The 15,168-nt window shown below is 40.0% G+C and overlaps 1 protein-coding gene across 2 annotated transcripts in view; it reads left to right on the top strand.

Annotated features, from left to right (window-relative positions):
* ntng1a (netrin g1a) overlaps window positions 1–15,168 on the top strand; it is a 110,372-nt gene that overhangs the window by 92,195 nt on the left and 3,009 nt on the right. The window contains exons 6-9 of one of the 2 annotated variants that reach the window (XM_083936106.1): window positions 2,581–2,625; window positions 3,720–3,779; window positions 5,459–5,626; window positions 8,098–8,232. In XM_083936106.1, the coding sequence (XP_083792232.1) occupies window positions 2,581–2,625; window positions 3,720–3,779; window positions 5,459–5,626; window positions 8,098–8,232 (408 nt within the window). The remainder of the gene's footprint in view (window positions 1–2,580; window positions 2,626–3,719; window positions 3,780–5,458; window positions 5,627–8,097; window positions 8,233–15,168) is intronic. The other variant, XM_083936107.1, reaches the window with a different exon arrangement.

Raw genomic sequence — 15,168 nt, 5'->3', positions numbered from 1 at the left:
AAAATGTAAAATTCCCCAAATCTTGAACTATATTTCTCTGTTATAAGTGCTGCTTTTTAGTATAATGCAAGTGACTTACTTTCACTCAGTATGTAGTTAATGCCCAAGTGTCACCAAGCCAAGTTATACGCACCAAGGGTCACATGGATGACACATGCACACTTGTGTTCATCATTTAAGGGCTAAGATTATCGCTGGGCAAATTTCCCAAAACGTGCTGTGGGATACACAGGGTGAAAACAGATTATTCCCAGGTGCTTTTTAATCAGGCTTTAGAGTGGAAGGGAACTCTGGTTGTACAGTCTGATGCTATGTCATGAGTCAGAAATGGACATGTGGCCAAGAAGATCGCTTGCCTCCTTCACCGCCACCTCTCACTTTTTAAAAATAATGTTTCCACTCCACGCATGGCCTGACAAACTTAAAATGTGTGTGCGTGTGTGGTTGTGTGTGCATGTGCGCGTGCATGCATGCTCCTCCTCATACATGCTATATACTGTATACATGCATACATATTCACGTCAGTCCTCTCCGTCCCATCCGAATGCCAGGCCAGACCATGTCCAAAGGCTGTCCTCAAATCCTTCACAGGGAGAGTGTGCATGCTGATGAGTTTGTGGTTGGGCGTGTGAGCGTGCGTTTGGTGGGGATTGGGAGGTTTGTGGGGGGGCTGTATAGAAAGGACACTCTGACAAACCAAAGTATTCACTTCTCACCCAGATTGGCCCACAGGGATTTAAGAGCAAGCAAACACAAGGCAATTTTATATCTGCGTTATTATTAAAATATATAGTGGACAAAAAAGGGTTAGGAGGTCCTTGAGGTTGTTTAATGGAGTAGAGGCAAAGCTATTGTGGAAAAAGAAAGTCAGCACAGCACTTTTACATTGTTTTCTGATGATAATTGAATTCCTTATTGACTTTTCTCAATTCTATTTCTAGTTTATTAAGCCAGGCAGAATTGGCTAATGCGGACCATTAAAGTGAAATTAATATTTTAAAGAACAATTCTGTCTCCGCAAGATTGCATTTCATTATGGCTATGGCATTGATTAAAATCCGTCACCACTCATTTAGCTCGCCTTACCTGAATATTCCCCATAACAAAATAATTAATGGAACCCAGATGTGTATTACATCCAATCAATTGCCAACACAGAATAATTAAAAATGAACTTACTTTACCAATTAGAGGTTATAGATCTGGACAGTGCAGCCTGCTCACGTGTGTTTCATTTTTTTCTCTGATAAAGCATGTCATAGATTAATTGCTCACGTCCTCACTTGTTTTTTGAGCATACAGCCTCACTGCTAAACACTTAACAGAGGATCTAAATTCAGAAAAAATAAAGGGACTTTACAAGACATAAGAACTTGAGTTTGAGTGGTGATGTGGTGTGCCCTTTTTCTCTTTAGTTGTTAATCTGTCATATTCAAAGAGCCTCTCATCGAATGACTCAAGTGACTTTAACCCACTGGAGATGTTGCAGTCACCACCAATGCCAAATTCCCCGAGCAGGATCCATTGTGAAACATCGTTGAGGAGATTAAAAAATGAAAGAAAAGGATGAGACATGAGATACTGCATGAGAGTCTTTTGTTCATACAGTTTTGAAATCAATGACTTGACTTGTAATGTTAGGGGGGCTTAAAGGTGATTGTCACAGTGTGTAGAAATGCTAAACTCAAAGCTAATGTATCATTTAATTCCAGTGCCGTCGTTAAAAAATAATTATTTTGTGTGAAAAAAGGCATTTCTAAAATGATTCAGCCTTGTGAACACAGTCTTATGTTCGATTCCCACATACTAATGTTAACAGGCTTCTTGCCATGACCCCACTGGGTGTTAATTACCCATGATTGCATGATTCATGGAGTCAATAGCAAGAGGACAGAAAGATCAAGTGAAGAGACGAAGGGGGCGCGATGAGGAAACGTATCCGTATTTCTTCCTTTGCTTGAGTCGTCTCCATTTCCAACCGCAAAGTATTTCCCTGACACGGAAATACGGACTTGTATGTAATTATGAGGTTATGCTACCCACAGCAGTCCGTCATTCCAAGTCCCAACACCTGCCATTATTTATTCATTGTTATTCCTCCACCAGAAATACACTGTAATTAGATATTGATTACATAGTCGATGTAATGAATTAAACAAAATGCCCCCTAACTTCTTAATTTGCTATACATAGCTTAGCCTCGCTTGCATTAATCATGACTTAGATACTAAGCTAAAGAGGGTTTTATCTTTTTTTTCTTCAGTTTTTCACTCATCATTGCCATTGTCATCAACAAACACATACACCACAAGCCCATGGAAGTCACACAAATTACATACAACGTCTCTCCAATGTCTTTAATGGGTCTCTGGATGCATTCTCTTTGCTCGTCCATCTCAGCCCCATTGTATTTGCTGTTTCCTGATTTACTGATATGAGTCATGCTGGACATGTCCCGTGTCTCCAGTTGTGTGTACACTACCACGTAGCCCCCACCCCCTCCCCCCTCCTCTAGAATACTTGTAAGTGCATCACACAAGTGCACATGAATAACTCCTGGTTTCTCTCAATTGCACGCAGTTCGGCCGAATGTGTCATCCCTAGGTGTCGCTAACCGAAAAGAAGGTAGGCCTCTAAGAATATGCAACAACTCTGTTTTTTCACACAAACATAATTTATCTCAGGGGTGCTTGCATAGAAGCAAAAACAAATCTCTTTGATAGCTATGAGTATTTGTGGGTAGTATCTTCACCCGTTTCTAATCTTAGTTATTTTCCTGACAAACCCAAAAAAAACATCCTCAGCCTGCTTGTCTTACTCATGATAAAAGGTTTTGGCACCTTCAGTGGAGGCTTGTGCATTCATGGGGCACTCATGTTGCAACATGCTGCAGTGCCATACATTATCCTCTCAATGTGTGCACTGTACGTTTATACATACGCACTCGATTTTAATTAGGTACAGAGCTTCCAGGGATTCTCGGTCCCATCTCAGCGTATCAGGAAGAAAAGCAGGAGAGGTTTCACTGTGGTTTTTATGCAGATTGATGTAAGGCTCATCTCAGCTTAATCCATCGTGCAGATGTGATGTGCAGTCTCCTTGCAAACAACTAGCACACAGCCACTCAGCTCTGTGTTTCCATGACTGCAGCCAAGCGCACACAGTGTGTGTGTGTCAGGGGCTTATGTCACCCAGTACAATAGCAGAGGCTGGGCCTGTTATTTCTTTTTCCCACTGTTTGTTTTATGACCGTAAAAGAATCGAGGGATTGATGTGTTCACTGTTAGCCAGTTTCCCTGACCACGCTCCTGTGCACAAATTTATAGGGTGAAAATTCTTGGCTGGCCTCCACTGAGGTGGAGAGTAGTTTGTCAGGGGATAGTTTCTGTCTGGGGAAACATACACACAGGCTTTTGAATTATACAAAGCAATTGTTAATGAAATGAAGCATAAAAGAGGGACCACAATATTTGAATTGTTCAGCATCTAAGGCATTTGTAACAGATGCTGCTACTGTACATGCATCCAACTTCACTTGGCAATGTCACTCCTTATTTCCCAATGCCATCATTCATCATTATTCCGTACCTTTCTTTCGTTTTTTACAGTTACATTTATTATTACGCATGATGCTCAGTACTTCTCTTACATAACATGTTTTTTGTTTAATTGCAATATCATGGTTTTTTTTTGTTTGTTTCTTCTTTTAATTTGTCTAGTAGCTCCTCAGGTTGCATTGTCCACTGCCCCCTCTGTCCACGTTGCAAACAGCAAGCGAGGTAGGAGCTGGAATTCATATATTGCCCCCCAGATGACACCTAAGTCTTCTCACTGTATGAACTGATGTTTCTGTTTAACTGTAAGCCCCCTAACCATTGCAGCACTAACCCAATGCTAGAGCACTGTGTATACATATCTCCAGCTCAGTGCTGGACTGATGGCTTTCACTGTACAGGGCACACTGAGGATTCATTCATCTATGGAAACATTTCTAAATACTCTAAAAGTCCCTTGGAATCATATCTCTGTCAGTGCAAATAAAGTGGGTGCTTGAGAAAACTATTTTTGTAAAACATGTTTCTGAGACTCAAGACATTTTATTCCCCATGCGTGCATGATTTATAACCTTAGCCTATTTCTGGAAAAGAGAGATTATTTGTCTTCTGAGAGTATGTCTGCGAGAGTGAGGCATCTAAGAAGATCTTCGCTTACACTCGGACAAGACTTTCTGCTTTAGAAAGGTAGAGTGGACTAGACTTGCTGCTCCTCCATTTCCAAGGCTCGTCAGGTGGTTAGCCGCTGGACAGAGAGACCTGACCTCAATACAGATCCTTAATAACCACAATCCCTTGGGCGAAAGCCCCATCCACCACCCCCCTATTCTGGATCCGTTGGCTCTCTGTCCAAGCGGCTGCTAGTGAGGCTTAAGGGTCACATCTGTCTACACTGTGACACATGGTGTCAGTGGTCACTCAGTGTGATTGCAGACTGAGAGCCAAACTGAAGCTGCACCCTTTCCATCCTGCACCCCTCAGGCCAGAGCTGCCAGTGAGTATCATAGACTGCAACATGAGGTTTCACAGTCCAGCTACAACCCCATATCTAATTTAGCATGACATCACACTGCATAGCAGGCAGTGAAACACTCTCTACCAGTGAAACTCGGCACACGTTCACTTGCCATATTGACTGCTTTAAAAGACAGTAAAAGTTAGGTTGTCATAAGCTTGTAAAAACAATTTGGAAATATGTGTTGGATGACTTAAGAGTTTCTCAAATTCAGAAATTCATCATGCATTTCATTACAGAGAGTTGTGATATGAAGCGCCATTAAGAGTTTCATCCCTCAAACCATATCACCTGTAATATTCAAGAGAACAGTTGGACAACTATTTCAAAACTCCCAAAATCATTCCCTGAGTTGAAAGATCCATTGCATTCATGGTTTGACCTGCCTTACGCTGTGTGATGTTCCCGATGTGACCGTGTCTCTGTGTCATCATTTCGGAGCCTTCCTTGCCTCGTGTTGTGGTGTGTTTGAAGTGTTGTGACCTCTTCGAGTCCTACTAAGTCCGTGTTTTTTATGTGATGTCTTCTAACTCTGGCTGTGTCCATGTCAGACTAATCATGAGTTACCTTCCCTGCCATCACTTTCCAATATCTCCTCCATCACAACGCAGTCTCCATTTTTAACCCTGCATGCCATGGTGCAAATTCTTGCTAACTCCACCGCCGTAGCACCCGCAACAACAGCAACAATATATACACTATCAACACTCCCCCACGCGTGTCTCTTTCTTTCTTTCTTTCTTTCTTTCTATCTTTCTTTCTCTCTCTCTCTCTCTCTCTCTCTCTCTCTCTCTCTCTCTCTCTCTCTCTCTCTCTCTCTCTCTCTCTCTCTCTCCCTTTTTTCTGTTTCCCTTTCTCTGTTTACCTTCCTTCATATTCTCTTTGCAAGACTGCGAATGCTTCGGCCACTCCAACCGATGCAGCTACATCGAGCTGCTAAACACCGTCATTTGCGTGAGCTGTAAGCACAACACTAGGGGCCAGCACTGCCAGCTATGCAAGCTGGGCTACTACCGCAATACCTCAGCAGAACTGGACGATGAAAATGTGTGCATAGGTTAGTCCCCCACCGGCCCCTTTCACACCGACCAAGCTTTCACACAAACACTTTCCTTGTCTCACCTCTGTCTTTGACTCATCACCAGAGAAGGTGTCATCTTTCATCCCCCACCACTTCATCATCCATAAACCCTCCTGTCCCCATGTGTTTCACTGGTCTCCACATCTTCCTATTCTGCTTTCACACAATGGTGGAGTGTTTATCATTGAGACACACACCGTCTTAATGCTTGATTTTCAGTCATTCCTTTCAGGCATGGCTTTAATAACTGCGAACTGATTTGAGGTGGATACACAGAAAAAAGTCCAGTGTTGAATTAACTCCCACAGAGTTGATTTTAACACTTTTTGAGGGTTTATATAGCTCCACACTCTCCAGAGTTAGATTAACACTTTCAAAAGAGTTAAACATTTGACACTCTGCAAAAGTTCCTTATTTAACTCGCAGAACAGAGTTAAAGTAACACTAAGGGATTAGACAACTAACACTTCTCTAGAGTGATTTTTTAAAACTATTTTCACTCCCTAAAGTGTCAACAATCTACACTGAAAAAGTGTTAAAATTAATTTTTAATTTACAAGTATTACAGTTGTCTAGCAGCTAGCTTGTATTTATTGATTTAGTATGCTACAGGTGGTTTCCAGCTGCTCGTTTGTTTTTATTAATGTTGTACATTACAACTGATTCTAGCTACTTGCTTGCTTGTATGAATGATGTAATGATTGTGTGTTACAGTTGGTTTCAAGTTACTAGATGGTATTTAAAGATCATAAAGTGAACTACACATTGATTAAAATATACAGTGATCTGATTTGCAGATAGATATAGAGGATATATTTTAGCATGTGCACAAACTAATGGAAACACCGTAACCAGTCACCATGGTATGTTAAACATGAAGCTAGAGCCAGCAGCAGGTAAGCGCAGCTTTGCACTGACTGGAAACCGTCTGACTGGAAACAGAATCTGCCTACCAGCACCTAAGTCAACTAATTAACACATTATATGTCCTTTGTTTGATCCCTAGTCTAGATAGTGCCAGGCTAGTTGTCATGCTTGTCTAAAAACTGTCACAAAATTAACAACTAGTAGTCAATTAAATATGACTTTCCTGTCATACACCTGTTAGTTCACCTTTGTAGTTGTGATGTGAAAGTTAAAAGGCCATTTTCATCTGGTGTTTCTATTATTTTGTCCATGACCTTTATGCAGGCATTCATACACTGCATCATCTGTTTTTCTTATGTGAAGAAATGTGTCAAAAAATGCATTTCATTTAGTTCCTAAGGCAATAGTTTGGTTCTATTTGGATGCTTTAGCTAGCATTTGGAGTGTTAGTTCTCAGTGCTCAGTGCCAGGTGCATTTGTGAGTCCTAAGGGGGGAGGCTGACAAGCAACAAGAGTTCTGAGAGAAATGTCACACTGCCAGTCAGAGGTGCCACAGAAGTGCATATGTCATATACATGAAATGGCCTCAAGAGTAGCAGCTGAAACCCTTCACAAGGCGTTAAGACTCACCGAGGCGTTACCTTGTGCCAAACTCTCCCTCACCCTGCCTCTCTCTCACTGATCCCCCTCGTTTTTCAATGCCGTCACCTCTCTCCTCTTGCCCGACCCCCAGATGTCACTTGGGTGCAACCAGCACAGCCACAGAAGGTGCAATGTGATGGTCAGGAACCGTCAAAATAGGTGTCACTTTGACTGCAGAGTGCTCCAGTCGCTGTGGAAAGCTGGACGGTCAGTTGAGCGTAGGACACCAGAGACTTGACAGGTTGTTTTTTTTTATATAGAGAAGGTTTTTTAAGGCTATTCCAAATCGAATAGTGGCTAATGACCATAAAGAAGAATGACAATTTCTTAGACAATATTTACATACATCTGAAAATTAGACAGAATTAAAAAGAAATATTACTACAATGCCCATTTCAATGTGCTATACTCTCATTCCTTAACCTTCCCTCTTTGTCCTTGTTTCTTTCCTTTTTTCACCTCATACCTGCTCATCACACATTCTGTCTCCTCTCCCCCTCTTTTCCTATCTTTACCTTTATGAATGAATACACTTTTTTTTATTAAAAAAAAGCATGTGCAGATTAGCCCACTTTGTTCATCTTAAATCAAAGCTACAGATAATGCTTTGCATATTTGCTCATTGCACGTTATAAAGCTGTATAGCAGTACAATTATTTCTATAATGATTACAAATATGCTGTAATTAATTCAAAGCATCTAGCATAAGTCATTCTTTTCTCATTCCGTCTCCATTACAGTTGAAATGGTAGCATTTTTTTCTGTTGACATTTTGACCAGTTAAAAAATAATCAAGCGTCTTATTGTAATAGTTCAGCTTACAATTGAGTTGGAGTTATGTAGTCAACGCTGTGAAAATCTTAGAACGGTGTTCTGGGAAGTCAAAGCACCACCCTGTTTCCAGCCTGTGTGTGTATGTGTGTGTCTTGTTTTTCCAGAGTGTAAATGTAATCCCTTTGGCTCAGTCAGTGATCGCTGTAATGGCACAGGATTTTGTATATGTAAGGAGGGCACTACAGGGCCTAAGTGTCAGCAGTGTCTACCCGGCTATTTGTGGGACGATGGCTGCAAATGTAAGTAAAACCACAAACCTCCCCACGCAGCTCCTGGCTGTTCTCCCCCCTCAGCTCTGTCTCTGTCTGATACGTATCTCTCTCTGATCTCTTCTCTGTGTGATTCCTTAACTTTGGCTGAAAGAATGTGCTGCACATGAGCACGACTGCCAAGCTGCCTCGACAAACACAGACCTAACCCATAACACAAGCCATAAACAAAGTCATTTGATTTACTAACCGGACCTGTATTTCACACTTGCTACGTTAACAATGTAATATCAGCAGGTGCCCTATATGGCTCAAACAGAGAAAGAGCAAAGCCACGGCAGGACGCATGCTGCTCTGTAACTCAGTTATCCAGCCATGTCGCTCACCAACAAAACCACAGCTGATTCAATATTGACTGCTTGACAGGCTGCCTGTGATCTGTTTGAGTAGCCATCACCCCCTCTCCAGTCCACAACAGACAATGTCATCCAACACTAACATTTTTCAAAGGAGAATGCAGGTCATTTTGCATTGCAGCTCATTTATTACTGCCTACTAATTCTATTTCCCCCAGTCATTTTGAGATGCATGCCTTGTTTTTAAATGTCACCAATTTTTCACGTTTTTTTTTCTAATCAAACTTCAGTGACAAACCTACAGAAGGTAGCCGTCATGTGAGCACTGGCTTGTCTTAAAAACAACATAACATATTATCAGACCTACTAATTAGTAATTGACCAACCATCTTTGTTTCACTGTTTATAACTGTGGTTAAGTTGCTTCAGATTTAAAGACCTTTTCCACAAGGTGGTGACATCTATTTGCCCTCCTCTGTACCCCAGCATTTATCTCTGTCCTGGGTAATAAAGACGTCCTAAATAAGGTGCCTCAACATTGTATATTGAAATGATTTTTCGGTTGGATTTGAGATTCATTTCTAGTGGGGCCCTATATTTTCCTATGGATGTAAGGTGAGAGTGAGTGCAATATTACCATGAAGAATGCCAGCTATTGGTGAAAAGTTTTGTCTGCTATGATGTATTCATCCAATCACAGAGCACGGAATACCTCCTAATCCAATCAAGTCAATCCAAGTATGTAAATAAGACCTGTCATATGAAAACATTCAAATTAGGCACAGCAGAATAAATGCAACGTTAACTTTGAGAAAAGATAAAAGACTGCTTCATCTGTTTGGTGATGAATTATTCAAACAGAGATAGCTTCTATTGAAGGAAAATTACTTATATTTCTAAGTATAGTAGGAATTACGTAAAGGGGAATCACTTGGCCATTGGCACAAAAAAATGCTAATATCCTTTGAGTACATTGGTTTAAATTGAAAAACTGTTTTTTTGTATACATTTTGAAAAAAAGGAGGGCTTCCATAATTTAGCTAGAATATTTCTTTTTTTAAAATACCATACCACAATATAAAAACGTGATCAAGATATTGTTGAACAATTGTGGATCCATTGATCTGTGAATCTAAATACGTAAATGACATGTTGGGAGAGTAGTCCCTCAAAATTACACAGCAAAGCTTTTTTAGGAAGTGTTTTTTTTCGCTATTGTTGTTCAACAGAGTAAATCATCATCGAAAAGGCAATGACACCGGAGTCTTTTCATCAGCCACAATAATGCACAATACCTTTTTACATCGCATACCACCTCACAAAATATTAGGCTCTCCAAGTACCCCCGTGATGACCGTAGTTAAAACATAGTAGCTTAGGCCTACACTTTTCAGAGGACTGTTGTCAGCCACAGCCACACTGTACAAAGGGGTTGCACAAGAAGTGGCACTTTAACTCATCCACACATCCCTGTTACACCGCAAGGGCCAGCCCTTCATTGGGTGTGGCAGAGATTTCACTGGCACTGCTTTAGTAGCCACTAGCACTTGCGCTCGGGTGAAAGTCATCCACTTCAAATTTCAAATTCAACAGAGCTGCTCGAAATATTCTCTTGTCAATCTGCACTTCTCTTCGTAATAGTTTTCATTTGTCTTTTTGAATCACTGATTTTAACTTCACTTAGTGTCTTGCCATCACAGTTTAGTAGATTACTTATCACAGACGTGTGTGCTCTACAATAACAAAACTGACAACATAGCAGGCCTATATTGAAGCAAAATAATACAGGAATTATATTTCATGGATCTCATGGTTTAAGTATTTTCATTTAAGATGTAGTTTTATGATAGGCCTGTGAATGTTCTCATTCGTCCAGGTCATCGTTATCCTCAAAGCAATTTCAGTCAAAAGCAACTGGACTTGGTTCTTTGTCTTGGAAGACGTTTCACCTCTCATCCAAGAGGCTTCATCAGTTCATGCACGCATCCGACCAGGCTGGGACTGGTCCGAAACATCTTTCTAGACAAATAACCAGTCCAGCTGCTTTTGACTGAAATTGCTTTGAGGATAGTTTTATGATAGCATCATATATTTATTTATTTTAAATATTTCGGAGATTCCTCCACGTACCGTTAGAGGGAGCTTGCGTACCAGCAGTGGTATAAGCACCACAGTTTGAGTACCAGTGCACTATATGATGCAGTATGCAGCTTAACACATTGGTTTTTGTAAGTGTGCATGTAAATAAAAGTGTTTTAAAGTCAGGTGTTTTGCGATTTAAATTCAGTGTGAAATGAATAATCATCTTGTTTTAGCAGTACCTGACACGGATGGATGTTCATTAAAATGCACTGTTTTTGAAAAATATATTCAGTGTGCATCATGTAATAACCTACTGTCAGCACATGCATCTGTTTTTTACATTATTTTTTATTTTATTTTAACGCACATCTGTTTCTGCACAAGACATAGAGTTGAAAGTGGGTTGTTATGGCTCCACGCCATCATATGATAAATGCCAAAGGACAAACTCGCTGCTCAGTGGAATATTGACACTGCCGAGCTGTAAAGCAGTAATTAAATGTTTACAAATATAAAAGAAAGTGAGAAGAGAAACAGTTTTTTTATCAAGAGCTGAGTCAAAAAGACACAGATTAGTTATGAAGCAGTGATTCAAAAATCTTTCACTGTTCCTACATGAGACTGAGGGGGATTGTGAAACACTTCATATGTACACAATTTGGAAATCATACTTGTTCTGTTTACATAAAAGATACGTATTTTTTTAGTGATTTAATCAGAATTTATTCTCTGTGCCCTTTTTTTTATTTCAGTTTGCATCTTTTACTACATTTACCAGCATTGGAGAAGAAACTAAAAATAAAGAGTAGTAAAAAATAAGAGATCCACAGGTCTGTTTTTTTTTTGTTTTTGTTTTTTTAGATTATTTGGCTAATTAGGATAAACTGCGTGCTTTCAACTTACGAGGAAATGGGATTCGTCATTCAGAGCTACAAACAATTCAGCAGTTTAAGAATACCTTATGGATCCGACGTAGACTTTTCTTAGGACTTTTCTTAAGAACAAATTTAAATCAAAAGCATAGTAAGGTTTTGGAGAATGCAGCCTAATGTTAGGGTTTTATATTTGTCCCTGGTGAATAGTGCATTGGGTTTTGCACTCTACTAAACTGACAATGCAGACTGCATTGCATTCTGGTCTACTGAGGCCACACTGGAGAAATGCCTCTGCTATGGATTTCTCCGTGTTTGTTGTTTTGGTAGGTAGTAGTAGGCGAAATGTTTTCTCCAAAAAGTTTCAAATGGGAAATCACTAAATAATGCCAGACCCAAGGAGCTACTGATGTTCTCTTGTTCTTTGACAGATTGAAAACTTTTCCGTCTTCCTCCCCTTGCTTCCCTGCTGCTGCAGTATTTATGTGAATGGACAAAACTCTATCTGCATGCAGTCTGAAAAACGCAATTAAAACTCAAATCTCTCGTCAAACACATCACGGTTCCAGACAAGCACACCTAGTTCATCAGTCCCCTCTCTAAATATTATCACTCATATCAAAAGCAAACGCTACAAATCTTGTCATTTACTGCCTGTGCTGGCTCTATTTACATGCCGAGAACTGCTTAATGTGAGAGATTGAGGAGCGATAAAGGTGCAGAGCTCTTGGAATAATTCATCCTACCAATGTTTTACCCCAGTTCTCTGGCTTTTTACACAATTCTTCATTCATCTTTAGAATACTCATCTTTATATATTCAATTCAATTTTATTTATAGTGCCAAATCATACAACAGTTTACTTTACATATAGATCTAGACCACACTCTATTACTTATTTATGATTAACAGAGACCCAACAATTCACCCTTGAGCAGCAGCAAGTCGCATCTTTAATAATAATTAATTCTGACAATGTCCTTTGCTAGTAGTTAATTCTGTTCCGTTCAGTGTTGTCCCTTTAATCTAATTGATATTTTTGATATTCTCTATTCTATAATCTTTGACAAACTTGCCACTAAGGTTGTTTTTAAAAATCTGTCTTTGTTTAATTATTTACTTAAGCATTGCTTGGTGGCAAGCAAATAATGTGCTGTGCCCGCAGAGGTAGACCATTGCCTGAGCTTTACTTTGAAGTCACCTGAATATCCTAAGCCATGTTGAGCATCATGCATAAATGAATATTAACAGTAGTGGTTTCGCCTTAAATGAAGAGGCACTCTCAGTGTCTACATGTATATGTAAACATAATACACATCAAACTATCAAAGGCTGCTTCCCCTCATTGGAAAAAACAGTAGCAAATGACAACATTTGCATATTTGAATGACTCCTTTAAAACTACTTGTCCACATTCAGAAAGACAGTGAACCAGTTCTAATTTGAGGCTAAATGCAACCAGAGAGTGTCCATGCTGATGAACATAGTTAATAGTAGTTAGCCTTTCAATGTATTATTAGAACTGGATACCAGGTCCCAAAATGGCACCCATTCAATACAATGTCCATGCTGACCCTGCTTGCAAGTTCTCTCTCGGCTCATAGACTTTACATTGGGACGACGTCATTATTGACCTTGTTTGCATTTCCAGGTGAACTATCAACAGTTTTACAGGTGTATCTTTTACAATAGTGGCCAATGGAAAATGGAAAAATGCTTTTTGGGCCAGTGGGGGACTTTTCTTGGGTTACAGCAAGTGGCCACTGGGGAAAAATGGCCGCAAGGCTCAACGGTGGAGCTGGGTCAAATTCAAATAATGCATCCATGAATCAGCCTTTCCACATAGCTATTGTAGGCCAACATTCATCTTTAAATCAACTCCACTGAATTCATTTTCACTGGCATTATGCACTTGTTTGACACTAAATTCATGTCGTTTGTTGACTAGCAGCTCAAGTTAGCAGTAGGTCAGTTTAGCTAGGTAAGACTTGTATGGACTATTATATTTGCTGAAAGCAACTCTTCAAGCTGTTATAGATTTTAATAAACAAGTCAAGGGTGTATCGTCTTCCAAGTAGGAAATGCCATGCTGAGTATGGTGGAAATCAAATACTGTGAACTCAAATGGCATGCTGTTGTCAAAAAGCTCTTTGTGTGTCACATCTCCTTTATTTTGAGGTGCGGGAGGCTGCACATTCTTAAAGCTGCCATCATTTTGCATCTCTTATCAAACTAGCATAGCTTCCAGGTCCCTCATGCTCTAGCTAGCCACACATGGTTGACCTTGGGTTGATTTTACTTCGAAAGATGTGTGTTTTTATGATACAAGTAGGGCACATAAGGAAACCACTTCCTTAAAAATACACAAAGGAGGTATAAGATAGACAAGATGAAAGGTCATTGTCTAATTAAAGGAGTCCCTCCCATGTACTGATAATATCAAGGCCTCTTGGGAGGTGATGATTCTTTAATTAATACATTACTCCTCCTTGTCATCTTGAAGGAGACATTTTATTACCAAGTTTAGCTGCCTCATCATGCAGAGAAAACCAAGTCAGCAATTGCTTTTCAAAGACAGAAACAGTACAACATATTTTTATAGGCCAACCCGGAGGTTAGCATCGCCCTGCTTCCGTCAACAAAAAATGTTGAAGGACGTGATTTTTCCATTGATTTATTTCCATTGGAGTTTGGATTATGCAGGAAAATAAGATGTGTTTCATCTTCACAAATGGACACCATGATTTTTAAAGCATGATTACAATCCACTAACGTCTGTAGGTTCATTTAGTCACTTGTTAGCAACCACCTTTTTTGTGAGAGGTACAACATTCAGAATTCCTGAATGGGCTATTTACTGATGTATTTCATGTTGTAGAACAAAACCTTAAAATCTCATAAGCATGTCTTAGCCACAGGCATTATTCCAGGCATCTAACCAAAAAACTATTTAAAAAACCCATTGGTGCGGCCTCTATAGCTCACAGGGTGGAACATGCTCCCCATTTAGACTCCTTCACTGGCAACAGCCTGTGTTTGAATCCCTTTGCTACGTTTCCTCCCCTCTCTCTCTACGTTGACTTTGAGATGAGGGAACCGTAAATGAAAGATGCTAACTCACTTCCAGACTCATTAGAACTCACTCCTGCTGTACTCTATTGACCCTTAACTTTAGGGGTTGAATTGGTCCTGAAATTGATGTGTCAATTGGAGAAAGACAGAAAGACAAAGATAGAGTTCAGATGTCTTATTCGGATCTAGTTGTACATGGTAATTGGTGAGTTGTGGCCCGAAGCAAAACTTACTGAGCCAAACAGCAGCTCCCCTTTCTCCAACAAAACAGACATGGCACAAATAGGATTCATAGAGTCAATGTTTCTTAACAAGCCTCCCATCAAAGCCCTATTTGGCTATTCCTGGGAGACAGCATGCTTCCAACCCAAGTATTAGGAGAGAGGCTTGATATTTGTTATTGTGATATTTATATCCCATAGAGTTCATAGATTGCTCACCACATTGTTTTCCACTCCCATAAAGGAGTGAAATGGGCAGAAGTGGCCCCTGTGTTTATCACTGTTTATTTGTCTCTGCTGGTTTATTAGTTTGTGCGGTGCTGCTTTGTTTGCCTCCAGCTTGCTTGACAGCTTGCCTCCACT

This window comes from Echiichthys vipera (genome assembly GCF_963691815.1).
Source record: "Echiichthys vipera genome assembly, chromosome: 21".
Taxonomy (NCBI): Eukaryota; Metazoa; Chordata; class Actinopteri; order Perciformes; family Trachinidae; genus Echiichthys; species Echiichthys vipera.
Note: the sequence above shows the minus strand (reverse complement) of the source record. Positions and strands in the feature narration are given on the sequence as shown.